This window comes from Sinocyclocheilus grahami, unplaced genomic scaffold, assembly GCF_001515645.1.
Source record: "Sinocyclocheilus grahami isolate Dianchi unplaced genomic scaffold, SAMN03320097.WGS_v1.1 scaffold76.1, whole genome shotgun sequence".
NCBI lineage: Eukaryota > Metazoa > Chordata > Actinopteri > Cypriniformes > Cyprinidae > Sinocyclocheilus > Sinocyclocheilus grahami.
The window spans coordinates 752451-772120 of record NW_015505255.1 but is presented as its reverse complement, the minus strand read 5'-3'; the positions used below and the strand labels follow the sequence as shown (position 1 = coordinate 772120).

The 19670-nt window shown below is 34.8% G+C and overlaps 2 protein-coding genes across 2 annotated transcripts in view; both read right to left on the bottom strand.

Annotated features, from left to right (window-relative positions):
- Positions 1 to 9551, bottom strand: part of tub (TUB bipartite transcription factor) — a 128981-nt gene extending 119430 nt beyond the window's left edge. The window contains exon 1 of the mRNA XM_016273138.1: positions 9331 to 9551. Coding sequence (XP_016128624.1) covers positions 9331 to 9392 — 62 coding nt within the window. The 5' untranslated portion in view covers positions 9393 to 9551. The remainder of the gene's footprint in view (positions 1 to 9330) is intronic.
- A 6715-nt stretch (positions 9552 to 16266) lies between these two features.
- The window catches only part of rras2 (RAS related 2), a 37612-nt gene continuing 34208 nt past the window's right edge, over positions 16267 to 19670 (bottom strand). Inside the window, exons 5-7 of the mRNA XM_016273137.1 lie at positions 18171 to 18279; positions 17491 to 17609; positions 16267 to 16658 (exon numbers count right to left, since the gene is read on the bottom strand). Of these exons, the coding sequence (XP_016128623.1) occupies positions 16571 to 16658; positions 17491 to 17609; positions 18171 to 18279 (316 nt within the window). The 3' untranslated portion in view covers positions 16267 to 16570. The remainder of the gene's footprint in view (positions 16659 to 17490; positions 17610 to 18170; positions 18280 to 19670) is intronic.

The window sequence follows — 19670 nt, the reverse complement described above, 5'->3', positions numbered from 1 at the left end:
TTTATCCTGGCTGAAGCACATTTGTTTCAATCTATAACAATAATCAGCCACCCTACATTACAGTCAAAGGTTTTTGAACAGTAAGATTTAAGTTTTTTATTTTTTTTTATTTTTTTTAAGAATTCTCTTCTGCTCACCAAGTCTGCATTTATTTGATCCAAAGTACAGCAAAAGCAGCAACATTTAGAAATATTTTCTATTTTAATATATTTTAAAATGTCATTTATTCCTGTGATACAAAGCTGAATTTTCAGCATCATTACTCCAGTCTTCAGTGTCACATGATCCTTCAAAAATCATTGTAATATGCTGATTATCAATATACAGTGGAGTATTTTTTTTCAGGATTCTTTGATGAACAGAAAGATCCAAAGGTCAGCATTTATCTGAAATAAAAAGCTTTTGTAACATTATACACTATACCATTCAAAAGCTTGGAGTCAGTATAATTTTCTTTCTTTCTTTTTTTTGGGAAAGAAATTATAGAAATTAATACTTTTATTTAGCAAGGATGCTTTAAATTTATCAAAAGTGATCATAAAGAAATGTATAAATGTTACAAAAGATTTCTATTTCAGATAAATGCTGTTCTTCTGAACTTTCTATCCATCAAAGAAACCTGAAAAAACGTCTGTTTTCAACATAATAATAAATTATTTTTGAGCAACAAATCAGAATATTAGAATGATTTCTGAAGGATCATGTGACTGGAGTAATGATGCTAAAAATATAGCTTTGAAATCACAGGAATAAATTGCATTTTAAAATATTTCCAAATAGAAAAGAGCTATTTTAAATAGTAAAATTATTTCAAAATGTTACTGTTTTTGCTGTATTTTGGATCAAATAAATGCAGGCTTGGTGAGCAGAAGAGAATTCTTTAAAAACAATAAAAATCTTCCTGTTCAAAAACTTTTGACTGGTATGTTAGAAGATATTAATAATTAATAAGGTGAGTCTGAGATATTTATTTGACAATGATTTCACATTTCTTGTTTGTATGAAGGCTAAATACAAATAAAAGGTGAACATTCATTTATTTGTGCTGGGGTTTTTTTCTAAAGCATTATATGGTTTAATATGAGGTGTCATAGACTTGGCAAATTCATTTTTCATAAGTTTGTATGCACAGATATCTGTTGTGGGCATTCTTGGCAGTTTTTACAAGGCTTTTTTAAATAGTGTTGATATCGATATCGGAATTATATCGTATCGACCGAAATTAAGAAATATACTGTGATATAAATTTTGGCCATATCATCCAGCCCTACTCTGACGTTTGTCTGTGGTTCAGGAGTGGCTTAACAAGAGGAATATGACAACTGAGCTCTTAAATTCTAATGTCAATAACCTCCCATATAAATAGGACGATTGATGAGAAGGATACTTTAAAGTAAACACCCACAAGACTTGTGTGAGCAATTTTGCGAAACTAAATGTATGGCTCTCTCTCTCCTTTGACAAGAATAGAAGATGCAATAATCTTTTCAGTGTCTCCCATTTGCTGACTATTTACCTGGCTTTTTCTCCTGCAGCAAAATGACTCAGCAGCTAGCAAGCTTGAATTGCTAGAAAAATTGCAACTTTTTTTCATCCAATAAAAGCTTTTAAAATGTGCCTCGTTTTACTCAAGGTTTATCTGAAGGAATGTCTAATGGAGTCTAAAGGAAATTAAATCTTCAAATTAGAAGTGCTAGAGAAAATATGAGAGAGCACTTTCACTTTGTTCTGAATAACTCAGAGATGGCTATTTTGGTAAATTGACAGGGCCATGTTACATCTCAACTGCTCAACAATCTTTTAAGTCTGACCGTACTGCATTCATAGCTACAGCTAGTGAAATGTAGTCATGAGGTATGAAAAATCAACTAAACAATAATACACAAAAAAGCAATAAGACACATGAAGTGATTTTATCATCATGTTTTGGAGGTTGTTAACCAAAACCCAAAGCCAAAACTTGGCAAAATGACTAAAACACAACTTCAACTGGCTTATTGTCCATTTCTCATTAGCAAAAAAATAAAAAATAAAACAATTCCACTGCCAAGTATAGAGTTCATTAGAATAACATTATGCGTTTTACAGTAACCAAGAAACATTGTAACTTGTAGCATTACTATAGAATTTAACTGATGTGAGGTCACATTGACTAGAGTGGGCCATCTTGCTGTCTAAGTTATTTTCTTAAGGTGCCAACTCTGTGATAGTCTAATGGGCACAAAATGCACACAAAAATATTAGGTAAAAAAAAAAAAGGCATAATCCTGCTTACTGTACTTTTTTAAACAGCCTTTATGTTAGGAATGTGACTTAAAAATGTGACTTAAAATGCTCTCTATATAGGCAGCTCACCAGATGATTTCAGATCCATTGTCTATTGACTACTGCACTGATTCTGGCACTCTTTTAAATAATGAATTTTCTAACGCTAATGCTTATAATGTCAACCGAATGCCTTTTTATTTAAAAAAAGCTCCTGGGTTTAAATAATTTACGCCCACACGACTGACTACCCTTCATCACAAAATTAATTAGGGCCCTCAGATTTCATGGGCAGAAAGGCTCTGAGGTGAACTGAAAGAATAAAAAATAAACAAACAATTAACTCTACTCGGCATGTCTTCAGCCTGTTTTGGCTTAATTACCATCTATCTATTTGTTGCCCCATCTTAGAGTTAATGTGTGGATGCAATTAAATCAAAAACAGAGTATTTATAATTAAATGGCATTTCAGAAGCATGCAGACAATTAGAACTGATTTTAAAGAGGAAAAGAGAAGTAGACTGTACAGGAGAAACGTGCCTTGTGTTTTATGTGTTATGGACGTTGGGGAGATCTTCCATCTCTCCGTCTCTGCTGTTTTAACCAATTCTGTTTTAACATATTCCAGCCTGCGATTGCATGTCCCTGGTGAACTCCACATCTCTGACTCTGAGACAGTAATTAGAGCAGTACAGCAGTTTCTGTTCTGTGCCCCTCATCTGTCCTTTAAGGAGAAAGGGCTTATGCTCACAGCATGTTGCTTTAATGTGTTTTCCTCAAGATACACTTTAATTATTTCATTAAAATGGATTGTATAGATAAGGTATATTTAGATTTAACAGAATACATGTTGTCTCTTGCTAATTTACACAATAAGATAAGTAGATTTATAAGCTACTGTATCAAGTAAATATGGAAATATTAAAGTACTGTTTAGAAGTTTGTGGTTAAGTCTTTTATTTCTCACCAAGGCTGCATTTTTAAAAAATCCAAAATACAGTAAAAAAAAACAGTAATATTATGAAATATTATTACAATTTAAAATAACTATTCTTTGCATTTAATACCTATATTTTAAGATGTGATGGAAAAGCACATGACCCTTCGGAAATCATTCTGTGTTTTGATTTGGTGCTCAAGAAACATTTCTTATTGTCAATGCTAAGAACAGTTGTGGTGCTTGATTTATTTTTTTTTTATTTTTTTGGAAACTGTGATTCATTTTTTTAGGAGTCCTTTATGAACATTTATTTAAAATATAATTTGTATTAAAAATCTTTGCTGTCACTTTTTATCAATTGATTATAATATAAATATATTAATTTCTTTGAAAAAAAACTTTTGGACAGTACATCAGTTATATCATTTTGAGATATATAGGGTTTAAAAAGCTACAGTTGCTCGAATCTAGTGCAAAATATGTTCTTTCTAGTTTTTATATAATCTTTCAAAAAATGCAATTATAAAAAGTACCTAAAATCATAAACAAAGGCATAAAGTTTGAATTTGAATGGCAAGCTAATAATAAAAACCCAACCATGACTATGGTTACCATCATAAGATCATTAGCAAAGGCTTGAACCGGCTCCATGAGAAAAAGAACTAGAGCATCTTCAAGGTGCAATAGAGGAGAGGTTTACTGTAGATTCAGTCACAGGTGAATGGTTACCACAGAAACAGTTTATGACCCCTGAGTTTATGTCAGAGGTCACAGCTCCAGGGGCCAGACCTGAAGGACACCATTTATGTCCCGTATGAGATGAGACAACAGATTTGCACAGTTTTTCTTTTTTAATAAATCTGCAAAAATGTCAACAATTCTGTGTTTTTCTGTTAATATGGGGTGCTGTGTGTACATTAATGAGGAAAAAAAATTAACTTAAATGATTTTAGCAAATGACTGCAATATAACAAAGACTGAAAAATTTAAGGGGGTCTGAATACTTTCCGTACCCACTGTACATATGCAGCCATGTGCTCTTCTTTCAGTAGATCAGTAGTGCATTGTGAGCCAAATCAACAGAAAGCCTTTTAAATCTGTTCCCCTGTGCCACACTAAAGTCTCTAAGCTCCAAAACATCGATAGGAGGCGAGTCCACTTATTTACTTAGCCTCACATAAATTGCTCAGTTTAGACGTCTGTCTGCAGAGATTGACCGGCGTGGACATCTTCTAATTAACCTGATGAAGAACAAAATAAAAAAGGTACTATAAGTGTTGTCCAGGGATTTCAACCACAAGTAACATTCTCAACAGATGTGCGTGAATCAGCAACAATCAGTTCACAAATTTTTTTTTTTGATTGTGATGATAACCTCAGCAGGTAATAACAGATCATTATGATTGCAGTGCCATCAGTGCAACCCTTTTATTGATTAAGTGGGCCATGGCTAATAAACCTCTAACCAGGTGCTCAGAAAAAGGCTAGTTAGCATCACTTTCTCAGCCCTTGCTGGTGGATGCCAGAACTACACTGTGATGAAAAAAACATGTTTGCCTATTGTTGGGTATGCAAAAGTATAAAATATATATACCTTAAAAAATATATTTTATACAAAGGTAGAAGACATATTTTTCCCAGAATTAGGTCCTAGAGCCAAACACCCATGAGCAAAGATGGAAGCCTCCATCCAGGTCACATACTCCTTAGGGTTCATGCACAAGCCGCCCAACTGCCACCGAGATGAATGAAAATGCTAACAGATAGCTCTCTCTGCAGGTAATACAGACCTTCTCTGTGGAGAGAAAATTGAGATGTCATCCAATGGAGACCTCTTTCCGCCGAGCAATCTCAACAATCTTACCGAGTCTGAAATACAAAATGAATCCCACAAATCAAGCATCTGCCTTAGAGAGAGTGTGTCTTTATATAAATGTCTTACAATGGTTCCACTTATCTGTCAGAAGAACACAGTAGATGTTCTGTGTAATTCATGGAGTGATTCAACTCTTATTGGAATTCGGTCAATGAGCTGCAGTGAATGATGTGAAAAGTGTGTGCCTCCCAACGATTTTTCACCATCGCAGTTCTCATATTTTTCACTATAGTAAGAAGTGTGAAATAAGGTATGAAAAACATATATAGCCTGGTTTTCATTAGATAACTGAGCCTTCGCTAAGCCCTACCTTAACAACTGTTGCCGTCTGACATTTTCTCAAACAAGCTTCTTTCTAATGTAACTAATCCATGAAGGAACTGTGTGTTTGGATATATTAAACAATTCTATGTAAATTATCTTTCAATATAGTAAAATGGCATGCCTGGGTCACTTATAATAGTGACACAAGGCACCCTGAGAGGATATAAGCAGTATTTTGTTCCTCTTTTCGTGTTGTCATTGTTAACTAAAAAAAACGATTAAAAATTGTTCACTGAAATTATGCTGAAATAAAATAAATATTAGATGAAAAACTTAAATTATTAGAAAAAAATAGAAATGCCAAAGCAAGACATTAAAAAGGCAACTAACTAAAAGTATTAAAACTAATAAAAATAAATAGAATAAAAAACTAAATTACTAAAACCTAAATCAAAATTAAACTGAAAATATAAAATCAAAGCAATCAAAAATATTAATAAATATTATAATAGTATAAAATTATACTTAAAAAGCACTGCTCTTTCCCAAATGACCAAAAACAAAATTATGCTTTACAATTCACAGTGAATTAATATAAACAATTTTTTTAATGTATTGATTCACATATGTACTGTCAATACAAACTGAAATGTTTAAAGTACTATGAAAAACATTTCAGTCCTCTTATACTAATATTATCAGTAGAAATCAAATTACATTTCTCCTTTCAATTGACTGATACATTTAGCTTTTGCCTCAATTTGCAGTCTCTGCCGTTTTTAATCACGTTTCATTTTAATTTAACAATTTGTATGAAAAAATACAGATAAATATGCAGTGCAATGTCACAATTAATTTCAGTCCAGTTAAGAATAATATCCAGTCAATCAATCTTTACCCCTATATGATCACTGAAAATCACACTGGCTGTATGTGAAATCACATACTCTCAGAGTATATACTTCTTTTAAATAAGTATTTATTTCATGGCCATTTAAAAAGTATGTTTTATATAGTATGAATGTGTGTATGAATGAACTACATTTGTCGCGTTGCCTGACTACAATTCACAACTTCTCTCTGCCTACTGTTTCATTATTACAATGAATTTGAACTTTCTACTGTTTTCACATTGTTTTTTGCCTACTGTGTATGTATATTTGGATGCAGGCAGTGTTTCATTCCTCTGAAATGTTCAGTGAAACTAGTCAAAAGTTAGCAACAGTAACCAAGCAGGCTGAGCTTAGCAAAGGGTCAATTAAGTGCATTGATTGTATGCTCCTTTCAGTATTGTGGGGAAAAAAAGCAGGAATGAATTATTATCAAAAATTACTGTCTAATGGCCACAGTGAGACACCTTATCTGCCTCCTACTGAGATCACTTGACATTTATTTGGATAATTGGAGCAGACTCCCCCCTCTTTGACAGAAATATGAAAATGCTTAACTACTTCCATTGAAGTTTGCCTGTGCTGAAAACTATCTGCGCCAAACACCTTGGCACTTTCAGCTGTGCTAATGGGGACAACGGCCTGTTGATTAGACCGTCTGAGAGCAGCTCCAGACCTGATGAGGACGGCTGTCGATTGTAATGCCGGCATGAGCTGTGCACATATGAATCTGTAATCAGCGCCGGTTCCATTAAATCCCAAACTAGCTCAAGGTATCATTCTGGAGCTGATCTAACCGCAGGTAGTGGCTGGATTAAATAGGTGAGGGAAATGTTCTTACTGCAGTGCTAGTTAAAAGGATTACAATCAGTTGAACAAAACATTGTGGTGCTTTGTCTCCATCATGCCTGGCTCTGTATTCACAGCACATCATAGATAGAACTATGATCTGGGATGTACTCCAGCCTGATGTGCTGGCAGGTATTGTCTCTTTTATCCATTCATCAGAGATGGTACTCAGCAATGGATAGTATTCCCTTTGTTTGGAAGAGAGGCACCAGCTGTTCTCTGAAGCACTGTCTTTGCCATAGGAACACTTCCTCCATTTACCTCCGTGCCCTCTCACCCACATGCATCCCCAAACACTGAACTAGCCAAAAGGGTCTCCGAGGAGAGAGACGGAGGAACAGATGCTGCATCCGGAATGTATACCCCTCGACTACTGATGAAGAGTGTTTTTCAGGTATGCAATATAAACACAATCACAGATGTACTACACCTTCCAATAGAATTGTCCTTTGACCTTAGATGTACTGATAATGACAGTACGTTATGCTGAATCTACTAATCAGGTGAAGATTTTTAAAGTACAATTTATATATATATATATATATATATATATATATATATATATAGATACAGATAAAGAGAGAGAATTAGATTTATAGTTATACTCTACTCAAAATATGCATTAAAATATATCATGCATGTGTATATGGTTTACTCCTTTTTATATAGAGAAAGCATGGAGTAGTTATGTTTTTTTTTAGCATTGTTAGAAAAATATTATAGAACTTTCAATATTGACTATATTTGATAGAATTCATGAACAGAATTCATGCAGATTAGTGCCACAATTTTTTTACCAACCTGATGACTCCAGTCCCATGGCCTTGGGATAGCAAAATGTCTTGTTGCACACTTTGGCAACACGTAGTACATCATTTGGCTATTGCTTTCCTATTGTTTCATAAATACTACATGTTTAGACCCTCTTATTTAACAAACCACTTTTTTGTTTTAGTCACGTGTGCATATTCAGACACAGTATGATGAGACGGTTGGCTTCATACATATATTATCCCTGCTTCATTGTAACATGCCACATTAAGAATGCTACGAGGCATCAAGACTACAGGATCTTTCTGTATTTCCTCTGGGGAGCGGTGAGAGTGCAGTCACAGCATACCAATCACATCCTGGGTTTTGACTGAAATACTCTACTCAAAATATGCATTAAAATATATCATGCATGTGTATATGGTTTACTCCTTTTTATATAGAGAAAGCATGGAGTAGTTATGTTTTTTTTTAGCATTGTTAGAAAAATATTATAGAACTTTCAATATTGACTATATTTGATAGAATTCATGAACAGAATTCATGCAGATTAGTGCCACAATTTTTTTACCAACCTGATGACTCCAGTCCCATGGCCTTGGGATAGCAAAATGTCTTGTTGCACACTTTGGCAACACGTAGTACATCATTTGGCTATTGCTTTCCTATTGTTTCATAAATACTACATGTTTAGACCCTCTTATTTAACAAACCACTTTTTTGTTTTAGTCACGTGTGCATATTCAGACACAGTATGATGAGACGGTTGGCTTCATACATATATTATCCCTGCTTCATTGTAACATGCCACATTAAGGCATCAAGACTACAGGATCTTTCTGTATTTCCTCTGGGGAGCGGTGAGAGTGCAGTCACAGCATACCAATCACATCCTGGGTTTTGACTGAAATTTCACATGTGTCACCTACTGCAGACGTGATGAACTCTAGCATCTTCTGGTTCATAGGCAGAAGCACTGAGGCAGATATGATGATGCCTGTAGAGAATTGGGATGCTGACAGTGGAGCTGAGCTAATAAACACAGCAGAGATGCGCTGGAAAGAGCACGTGTTGAAATAGAACGGTGACGGTTCGCTCTTCAGAGCTGTTGATAGGCAGTAACCGTTGTCTCAAAACAAAAAAGACCCGTTATGTGCTGTTTGATTGAGCCTAATGTCTCTCTAGTCGCTTTGTTACAAGCGCCTTTGCGAACACCAAAACAGAAAAACAGCATCAGGTTTGCGAAATGCCCTTCGTTTTTACTAAAAGATGTAATTTGTTACTTCTCGAACGAATCACGAACTTTGTACACAACTTCGGTCGTTAGAATCAGCGTGTTCTGTCACCGTCACGAGCCGTTGGGTTGGTTTGTTCGTTGCCGTTTCTCGTCGCGATTTACTTTGATCACATGAATTATTTAACACGTACAGAAAAACAGATTTTACAGTGTGTGTACAGAATAACGGCGTGCTCACCTGTCATAACTCCATCGACTGTATGACATGCTCTTATTGTTGCTCAGTCCGTCCATGGCCATCTGTGGACACAAATGCTCGATTATACAGCGACGCCGAGCCGTAAAATATTGTTGGCGTCTTGTGTTAAATCCTCCGTCTTCACCACAGTGAACGTCTTCAGATGTTTCTAGTGGAGAGCTGGGAAGCCTTAGAAAACCGTTTGGTTGAGGGGTTTAAAATAGGTGGACTGAACCACTGGCTGTGAGAGGGGAAATGTCAGTTGTATTCACCATGTATTCGCACACGTTTGGATTAAGATTTTCTTCAAAAAAATAACGTAGCCATCAGTTTTGTTATTGCAGAAGTTACAGTGGGAGTGGGAACCATTTGCGTGTGTGTAATATTAAAAAACAGCCAATTTTCTCCCTCTATTGTAGAATAGAAGGTAAAGGGTAGCCTAAATTTTGTTTTGTACATGGAAAGATGTATATAGCTATGGGTCATTCCTGGGATTCTGTAAGATTTCAACCTGGAATATAGGCCTACATGTTTTTCAACTACATGTGATTCAACTTCTAAATACCCCACATCATTAGGCACCTATCAAACCTAAAAAAAAAATCATATTTTCCCACCTCAGGCATTAAAGACCTTTTGGGGGGGGGGGGGGGGGGGGGGGTTCACCTTTTTTTCCCCCTCAACCCCCGTAACGGACAAAATGGGATTGGTTTAAAAAGGATTTTACACAGAAATTGTTATAAAACAAACATGTAGCCTAGCTACTGCTCATGTGTCCCTGATAACAATTTAATGATAACAAATGTAAGATTTATCATAATTGTCACATTTTTTATAGGACTGAAGCTAAAAATACACAAATTGTGTCTAGGTCTCTTTATTTTTGTCAAAAAAAATTTATTTACAATTTTACTAAAACCACAATTTTATTGTTTTAGCCCTTAACATGTCAGATAGTAATCAGCAAGAAATACTTTTGCTCTTAATTGTCTTCCCTATATTTGTCTAAAAATATTAATGTGACAAGGTGTGAGGGGGTTGAAGACTGTTGGTTTTGTTTCTCGCTCATATTGTCCCCTTGTTTCTGGGTCAACATATCTGCATGGCCAGCATTGTCTTTCTGCTGCAAATGAGGGTGCAATTTCTGATGTATGATGCTTGTCAACGTTTAAGTGGACATATTACATCAAAAATTCTATTTAAAACAAAAATATGAGTTGTCATTTTGGAGTATATATATATATATATATATTTACTGAAACAATTAATATTTTATATTTTTTCATTGAAATTATTAATAAATGAAGCAAATAACTCAACCCTGTCACAAGTGTACAACCCTGTAGCAATGAGAAATACATATATTTGTGACGGGGTTGAGGTTTTTCACTCAAAATGACCACTGCTCCTCATGTAGTGTAGGAGAGTAGACCATATATGGCAGCAATAAAATAAGCACAAAATAAAATGTTGAAAAAGTAATAATTTCCATCTTAATTTTATGTGACGGGGTTGAAGCTTGACAGTACCCTCTAACCTTATAACATGCCTCAAAAATATGAATAAAAAAGTATGATACTACTAACCATTTTCTGCAGCACTATTAAAGAGACCTGACTGATGTAATTTCTGGGAAATTATGTCACATGAGTGGAGTCTAAATTATTATTGGCGTAGAACGGTTAGTGTGACAGGGTTGAGTTCAGACTGAGGGACATGACTTTAAAGTCTATTTTTTATACAACATTTTGCTTTTTTGAAAAATATTTTTTACAAGAAAGGAACACACATAAATGCTTACATTGTTGCCAAAAATCAGACACTATGCACATTTTGTTAATAATTTTCAAAGTACAAACTCAGTGAAGTGCCTCAGGGACATGACAAAATGCTTGGTTTAAGATAGATATAAGACATTATTTTATTCGTTATAATGGGCATCCCAAAGTTTTTTGAAAAGCTTCTAACAATTAATGTTGGTGAACCACCACCACCACTTTAGAAACTCTGGGGGACTGAAATATTACAGAATCCCAGGAATGACCCATATATATATATATATATATATATATATATATATATATTTATTTAATACATAAACATAAAAAAAAAATAACAATTAAACTTTGTTTCTTGAGGATGAAAAGCTTCTAACAATTAATTTTTGTGACGAAACTCTGAAACTCTGGGGGACTGAAATATTACAGAAACCCAGGAATGACCCATATATATATATATATATATATATATATATATATATATATATTCCATAAACATAAAGTAAAGATTACAATTAAGCTTAGTTTCTTGAGGATGATTGCCCCCTTAAGAAATCTGAGCATTAGTGATAATGCATGGTGTGCATTATGATGATGCATCATCCAAGATATTATTTAGAGAAGTATTTAGGGAAATAAATGTAGGCTAATATGAAAAACGTTCAACCTCTGGCACGAAGGCCCCTGAGGTAAACTAATGCCAGTCATCATCTATTTTTACAGAAAAGATAGAAAATGCAATTGATAGTTTTCATTATTTTTAAAGCTATCAATTTTGAATAGTAAATGAAATATGCCATGTAAAATTATGTGTTTAGACAATAACTGAATAATAATTAAATAATGTTATTAAAAATGTAAATAACAGAACCCCAGTCAAAAGTAAACACTTGCAGCAATTGAGGGGATCATCTTTACCTCATCATTTCAAAATACAAAAAACATTTTTTTACTACACAAATCTACATGAATGACTGTAGACTACAAATGCTATAAATTACAAATGTTAATAAATGAACACTCAAAAAATATATAGAATCCAGTGACCAAAAATGTAAACAAATAGTTTCCAATAGAATAGATCTCAAACATATTAAAAGGTATAATTTTCCAGTTTCTTGCATTAGCTCGGTCTCTTTTCTGGAGTACCAACATGTACAAGGCAAATAGACATCTATTAATTAATAGTAATACTTAATAATTAGTGAAAGAGAGAGTAATGGGGATCAGTTAATCTCTAAAATTATCCATGAAATGTTGGAATAGAAATTACTGAGATTTTATAAAACTGATTAAAAGTAATCAGATCGTTGTTCAAAGTGTTGATCAAAACACTGACTTTTGGAAGGAAAGTATCCTTGCCAAATTTACCAATTGTAAATGCTTTATCGGTTTTGCAGTGACTGTTTATATACCCAGCTAGAAACCACAGAATCTGACAATATTTGAGATCTAAACAATGCGGTTCACTCATGTCTCTGCTGGTTGGCCGTAGATGTGCTGCTAGGCAAACCGAACTTCAAACATATGTTTGCAAGCGCAGTGACATTCAGCTGTCAATCCACCCATTCATGACCCAGATGTGCTCAAAGGACACAAAGCTGTCTCCCAAAACCGGCTCTAATAAGAGTACAGCCAGTCTAAGGCACATTCTGACCTCACCAGAACATCCATGCTTTTGCCACATGCTCATCAGGAGTGGTAGGAAAGTGTTTTAAGCTACCATAGGTCAGCCAAATTCATAGACCAGTATCAATGTGCTCGTTTTCTTCTTCCCTAATGACCCTTCATTGCCAGCAGGTGTTGGTGATTATTAAAGCCCACTTGTCCATGTGAATGTGTGTGAAAGTAGCATGGCAATTTTGACACAGCGCTCATCCACACAATGTGAACGGCACAACAAAACCCCCAAAAAATACATTTAAAAATCCCTTTTTAAGGCTTCTACATTTGACAAGTACAGACTCAAGAGACCAGTCATCCGTTATATGATTTCATGCATTATTCATTTTAAGATTGACGAGTATTTAAGGTCTTCCTGCACTGGGAACTAGTTCCCACCAACTGTTTGAACTGTTCCTTTAAGTAGACTGTCTTATGCTGCTTTTGGGAAACTCAGCCCTGACCATTCAAGGCCTATCTCAGAATAAGCTTTAATAGTAACTGAGCACTCAGATTTACAATCACTATAAAATTGACACATACAGAAACAACTCTATATTATAGCTGTCACTGCATTGATTTAATTCCGTTACTTGACACTTTAATTGTAGAACTGTCACAACACGAGCAAACAGCAGCTTTTCTGAAGCCGGTCCTCTTAATTCGGAGTATTCTCCAAAATGATATGACACCCTCCTCTCCTTCACAATGTTACCTAACACTTTTAAATCTCATGGAAGAATACACAGCAGACTCAATAACAATAAAACCATGCTTATGACACAAGTTGTCACACAGCTCATTACAGTATCGGCTGGAACACCGTCCAAGAAAAGAACGGAAGTTTTGCAAATCACAGGGGATATACTTAAGGACAGCAAAATAACAATCTACTTGTCACTTGGTGACACTTGTTATTCAATGCCGACTTAAAGAACGAGAACTATAATTTTGTGCAACGTGTTGTACCGTTTCCTCATCAAGGAAAAGCCAATGTATCACAGATAAATCATAGATTTTATTATAGCACCAGAGGCTATACAGTGGGAGGGAAAGATGTGACAAATAAAACACAGTATGTATTAGATGTACACAGACTCTGGGAAGAAGAAGAGCCATGCACTTCTGTTCTTACTAGCTTTCGATTAGATCAATGTTGCTATTAACTGGTGTAACGGACAAGGTTTAGGTTAGGATATGAACCTGAGTCATCACAAAAGGGCATCGGCTCGAAGCATTGGCCCAGTGATCACTGATAAAGTTGTGATAGGCTATGAGGTGGACAACTGTTAGGATGGGTTATCGGCTTCAGTCCCTCGAAAGGACCACAGTTCAACATACATTGGCCTTTTTCAGTGAAAAACAAACCGAGATAATTAAATAATCCTCTTTACATATACACATAGTTGTGCCGCGAGAGCGTTTTCACTTACAAACATATAAAAATACTCATTAACTAGTCTGATAAGAAAATAATGTATAAAAGTATATAGTAAAAACATTTAATCATGTCCATTCAAAAGATCACTTCCATCTTTTTTCTTATATTACATGATGATGAAACACAAAAACTAAAATTGTTTATTTGTATCCCTCATACAGAAATGCACGCTGGAAAAAAATGAAGTCGAAAATAAAATGTGGCATGATGTGATAGTGATATGAACCCATGGTGTATGAAGCCAGGAAGCAAATTATCACCTGTCAGATGAGAAATACCAGATTGAAGTGTGAATGTCACCGAGACGTCAAACCATATTAAAAAAAACAGTCTTGAGGGAATGTGGATGTCTGGTGTATGAATTCTGTCTTTTGTATCATTTAAAAAAAAAACTTGATTTTATCTGCTCACATACATGAAAAGATGCCTGTGATGTCAGCAGTTCAATGGAGTCCTCGCGCCGTTTCATTCACTTAAATATGTTTCAAAACCGATAAAAACTAAATCAGTGTAAAAGTGAATTGAAATACAAGGCCAGAAAAAGAGACAATTATTTGAGAGACTAATTCTCTGTGTCACCGATCTCAGTGGGGTACCTAGTAGAGAACAGACAGCCTATTGTGCAGACATCGTCAGAACATTGTCAAAACACTGTAAATGGAGAAACCTGAGTCTGAAGATAGTCTGTAGAAATCTGAGCTGAGAGTCAGGAAGGCTTGAACAATCTGGCTACATGTAGAATACATCTCACAATCACAGAACGGAAAGGGAAAGTTCAACCAAAGATGAACATACTCTCGTCCTTCCAAACATGCATGACATACTTTCTTCTGCAAAACACAAAAGGAGATATTTTGAAATAGGTTTTGTAAAAATAATGAAAAGCCACGGGGCCTAAAACAACAACAAACCCTAGTGACTTTCATTCTGGCATGTGGTCAAAGACAAATAAGAAGGGAAAAGAAGAAGAAATAGTTTTCCCCCTATTCAATATGACTGTATAATAATAATAATAATTGAAAATAGTATTTTTACTAGTGCTGTCAAATGATTAATTGCGATTAATCGCATCCAAAATTAAAGTTTTTGTTTGCATAATATGTGTGTTCTGTGTATATTTATTTTGTATATATAAATACACATGCACACAGTATATATTTTGAAAATATTTACATGCCTATATTTATATAAAAAAATATTTAATATATAAACATAAAATTTTTCTGAAATATATACATGCATGTGTATGTATTTATATATACATAATAAATATACATAGCACACATACATATATTATGTAAACAAAAACTTTTATTTTGGATGCGATTAATCGTGATTAATCGTTTGACAGCACTAAATTTGACTATAATATTGAAATTATAAACATTAAATTAATATAGAAATACATTACTGTTGTACTGTAAAATAACAACAGTACAAAAAAAAAACTACTACAAAAATTGTGTTCCGCAGACAAAAGGTTTCGGTTTGGAACAGTTTTGGAACAAGTGAAGAGGCTAAGTGAATGATTTTTCATTTTTAGGTGAACTATCCCTTTAAAAAAATTTATAAAATCAAACCCATACATGCCAAGAAGCCTTACGATGCAAATAAAAAAGACATCTTGACCAAACAATAAGTTGGCAAACTGACTTCACTGCTGACAAAATTGGCATAATGTTAGAGGCTATCTACGTACACATCTGCGAGTACATTATTGTTTTAATGCATGTCAAAACAAGCTCGTCAACCTCACACACGGAACTCTGCAACTGAGTTTTGTCATTATAAAGGTGGTCTCAACTCACACAAATCTTCACTTATATACAATCGCAACTTAGCATATGGAAGTAAAAACAGATATGGCACGACACACACACACACACAAAGCTTCAGAACATCATCTCAATCTAGATCTCGTGACTAAAAGTCGTCTGCAATCTCAATGGTGTTTCATTTAGTCTTTCCATCTCAGCAAACGTACAAATGTCACAAGTCAAGAGAAAAAAATCCTTCAAAATACAAAAAAAAAGAAACTGTGTGTTTTATAGCATATTTGTAAGAAGCGATGTTTAGTGTTGGGGCACGATTACCATATTCTAAATCACACTGATGTCAGTACTCTAGCTGAAGGTAGAATGGTGAGTTCGATCAAGATTTTGTCAGTTTGGTTCTTCTAGTAGTGAAGTCCTAGAGGCACAAATGCCCCTGATAAGGCTATGAGAGAGACTGCTGTTTTGAAGACATGCACATGTAGAAAGGCAGCGAATTCATCCGCACAGGACGTGATGTCAGAAGGCAGGGTGGGGGGCAGGGACCGGTGACAGCAGCTGGGTGAGTGGCGGCAGTGAAAGGCCAATTAGACAATCACACAATGGCAGCCGCTCTTATCCTTCTCTTTGCGCGTGGGCTCCGGCGAGGGTGGGCACTCTTGCTCCTGGAACTTCCTGTGAGAGGATGTGACAATCAGTCAAAACATGTTGCACATTTAGTGTACAAATCTCTGAGCTCAAATTAAGATTACATGTCATACGAGACATTTGGCTTCCAACTGAATTTATTTCAATTTAGTTATTTTTAACTGAAACTATTAAAAACGGTAACTGAAATAAGGCTAAAATAAAATGTAAATATAAAGTCTAAAAAAAACTTATATTAGAAATGTTCATTAGAAATGTTAAAAATGAGAAATGTTACCTTAGGAAATACAATAAATCAGTTTAAGCTAAAATTCTAAAATTACTAAAACACATAAAAATTAATAAAAATTTAAGCTAAATCGAAATTGACAAAAGCACAAAAAAAATTAACCTAACCTAAAATTTGAAAAATAGAACAATAAAGCCAATTTAACACTATAATAGTATATAAATAATACTAAAATAACACTGAACTGAAAACAGTTCAGCCGTATATTGTCATATTGTCAATCTGTTCAGTGCAGCTGCATTTTTTGTTTAAATTTTTGTATTTATTTTTTTATGAAAAACCCAGATGCAGTGTATAAAAGGTAAGGATATTATATCCCACAATGCAAGACATTTTTACTCTTAAAATTGAATAAAGTAGACACCAATAGCTCTATTAATTATGCAACATAATGACAACATTGTAGCATACTATTGTTTGAAATGTTTATCATTTCTTAATGTTTACAGATTTACATACATCCAAAGCGGTGTGCAAGTATCCAAGTGCTCCATTCCAACCACAGCCTGCTGTTTGTCTGCTGCCACCATCTGGTGGTACAACAGCAATGTATGACACACACACACACACCTTATGACACGGACCAGCTCATGGAAAGCCTGGTCTACATTCATACGGATCTTAGCTGAGGCCTCCATGTATGTGACTTTGAGTTGTCGGGCGAGCTGCTGACCCTCCTCCTGGGTCACCTGAAAAAGAAATCCATCCTTAATTAAAATCCAGCTATGCACTTCATTTTATCTCCTATCACAGTTTTTATTTTCTGTCCGATATTGATTAAAACAATGTGTCTCATAAGGTGCCTTTCATAAAAGTAAAAACAATTGATGCAGTCAATTTACAACAGGCTGACGTTTTCTGTTCTGACACTAAGTGGCAGTGTAACACAATCCGAGTGTCTATCTATGCACTCAGTAACCCCATATCTTTTATTACCATCTCTCTCTCTCAGACACACACACTCTGTGATATTTTTCAGCCTTTCAGTTCATTGATTGTCAGGATTGAATTTCATCCACAAGTAATTACTGTGACACTGTGCTCTTGAGTTCTGTATATATGTGTGCAGTACGTACATGTGTCATTTTACAACAGAAACTATATAGACAGAATCTCTGCAATGGATACAACAGACTGCCAAGTCATGCTAAGATTGCAATGCAGACAAAGAGTATTAAAATGTTCATATCAAAACTCATTCAGTGCAGCTCTCTGAAATTGCAGTACTTGAAGTGATTCATGCCACTCACTTGTCTCTGTTGCTCAAGATCAGCTTTGTTACCCACTAGAATCATGGGAAATTCATCCCGGTCCTTCACTCTCAAAATCTGTCGTTGGAACTTGTAGATCTCTTCAAAGCTGAGGAAAACAAGATGATGCATAGCCATTAAAAAGGTCCAAGCAGCTTGAAACTAGCAATGCATTTTTTCTCAGACACACACTCACACACACACACACACACACACACAAACATGAAAACGTTATCCTTTTTTTGTTATGCTGATAAATATATGTTTGTGGAAACATTAATGCATTTTCTTCAGGATCCATTGATGAATAAAAAAATCAGAACAGCATTTATTTAAATTATTTTTTTGTAACAATCATACTGACCCCAAACGTATATATAGTGTTTCAACATTTTCTTCACATAACATAAAATAGTGAAAGAAATGTAATTTGTTCATTTTAAAGAAACTGAAATTTCAGTCAAAACATTTGAAAAAATGCAGTTTATTAAGGTTTCACTATATGAAACGAAATAAAATTAAATATGGCAGCGGCTATTTACACTAAATGAAAATAGCATATTTTCTTAGTGACGCATGCTATTTACACTAAGTGCAAATAGCTATAGATTCTATTTACACTATGTTAAAACTGCAGGATTTTCTGCTATTTATACTACTTATTGCAAATAGTGGCAATTATCTGCACCTCAGTATTGTAGTACATTATAAAACAGTATGCAATAACAATGTAATGAGTGTAAATTGTGATTTTAATTCAAATTATTAAATGGATGCTACCTTATTGGGACTATAAAGCCCTCCCTACACCTACCCTAACCCTCCCCGATACGTTATTTTCAACTTTTCAGTTATTTCCTTCATTTTTATTGAAAATAAATGCCTTTCCGATGAACTATGAGATTTGCAAAGGGAGAAAAAAAAAAGTTTGGCAAAAGGCAGATTCAACCTCGGGTCGATCAAGTTAAAAATGACTACAGCACACGCTTTACCATCAACGCCACTGGAGCTGTTGTTAGGCGATCGTCGTTTGTAGTGTTGACTAACCCAATCACACATTGGTGGGCGGAGTTACACGCAACAAGGCGGCCTATTTGCACTTAGTATATTAAATATACTTTTCAAAGTTAAGACAAAAACTCTGTGGAAAATACTATAAATAACTATACTAGTGGTTTTTCTGCTAAGACACCTGGTGTGTCAACTTGAGGGAAACTAGTAACAAAAAAAAAACAATATATCAGGCATCCCTAGTGAGGACGTTTTCAGAAATGATGAAATAAAAGCACACGCATACACCCACAAAGCAGAGCTCCACCTCTCCACAAAACCTAAATGGAATGCAAGCCCACCCTTCCTGCTGATGAGCAGCTATCTCTGTTTTGGGCCACAGAACTGCATTACAGTACACAGGATGACATAAGGTCACTCAGTTCACATGCCGTTGCTATAAACTTTCCAGTAACGCTGTAAGATGGCTAGAAGCTGTATTACGGAGAA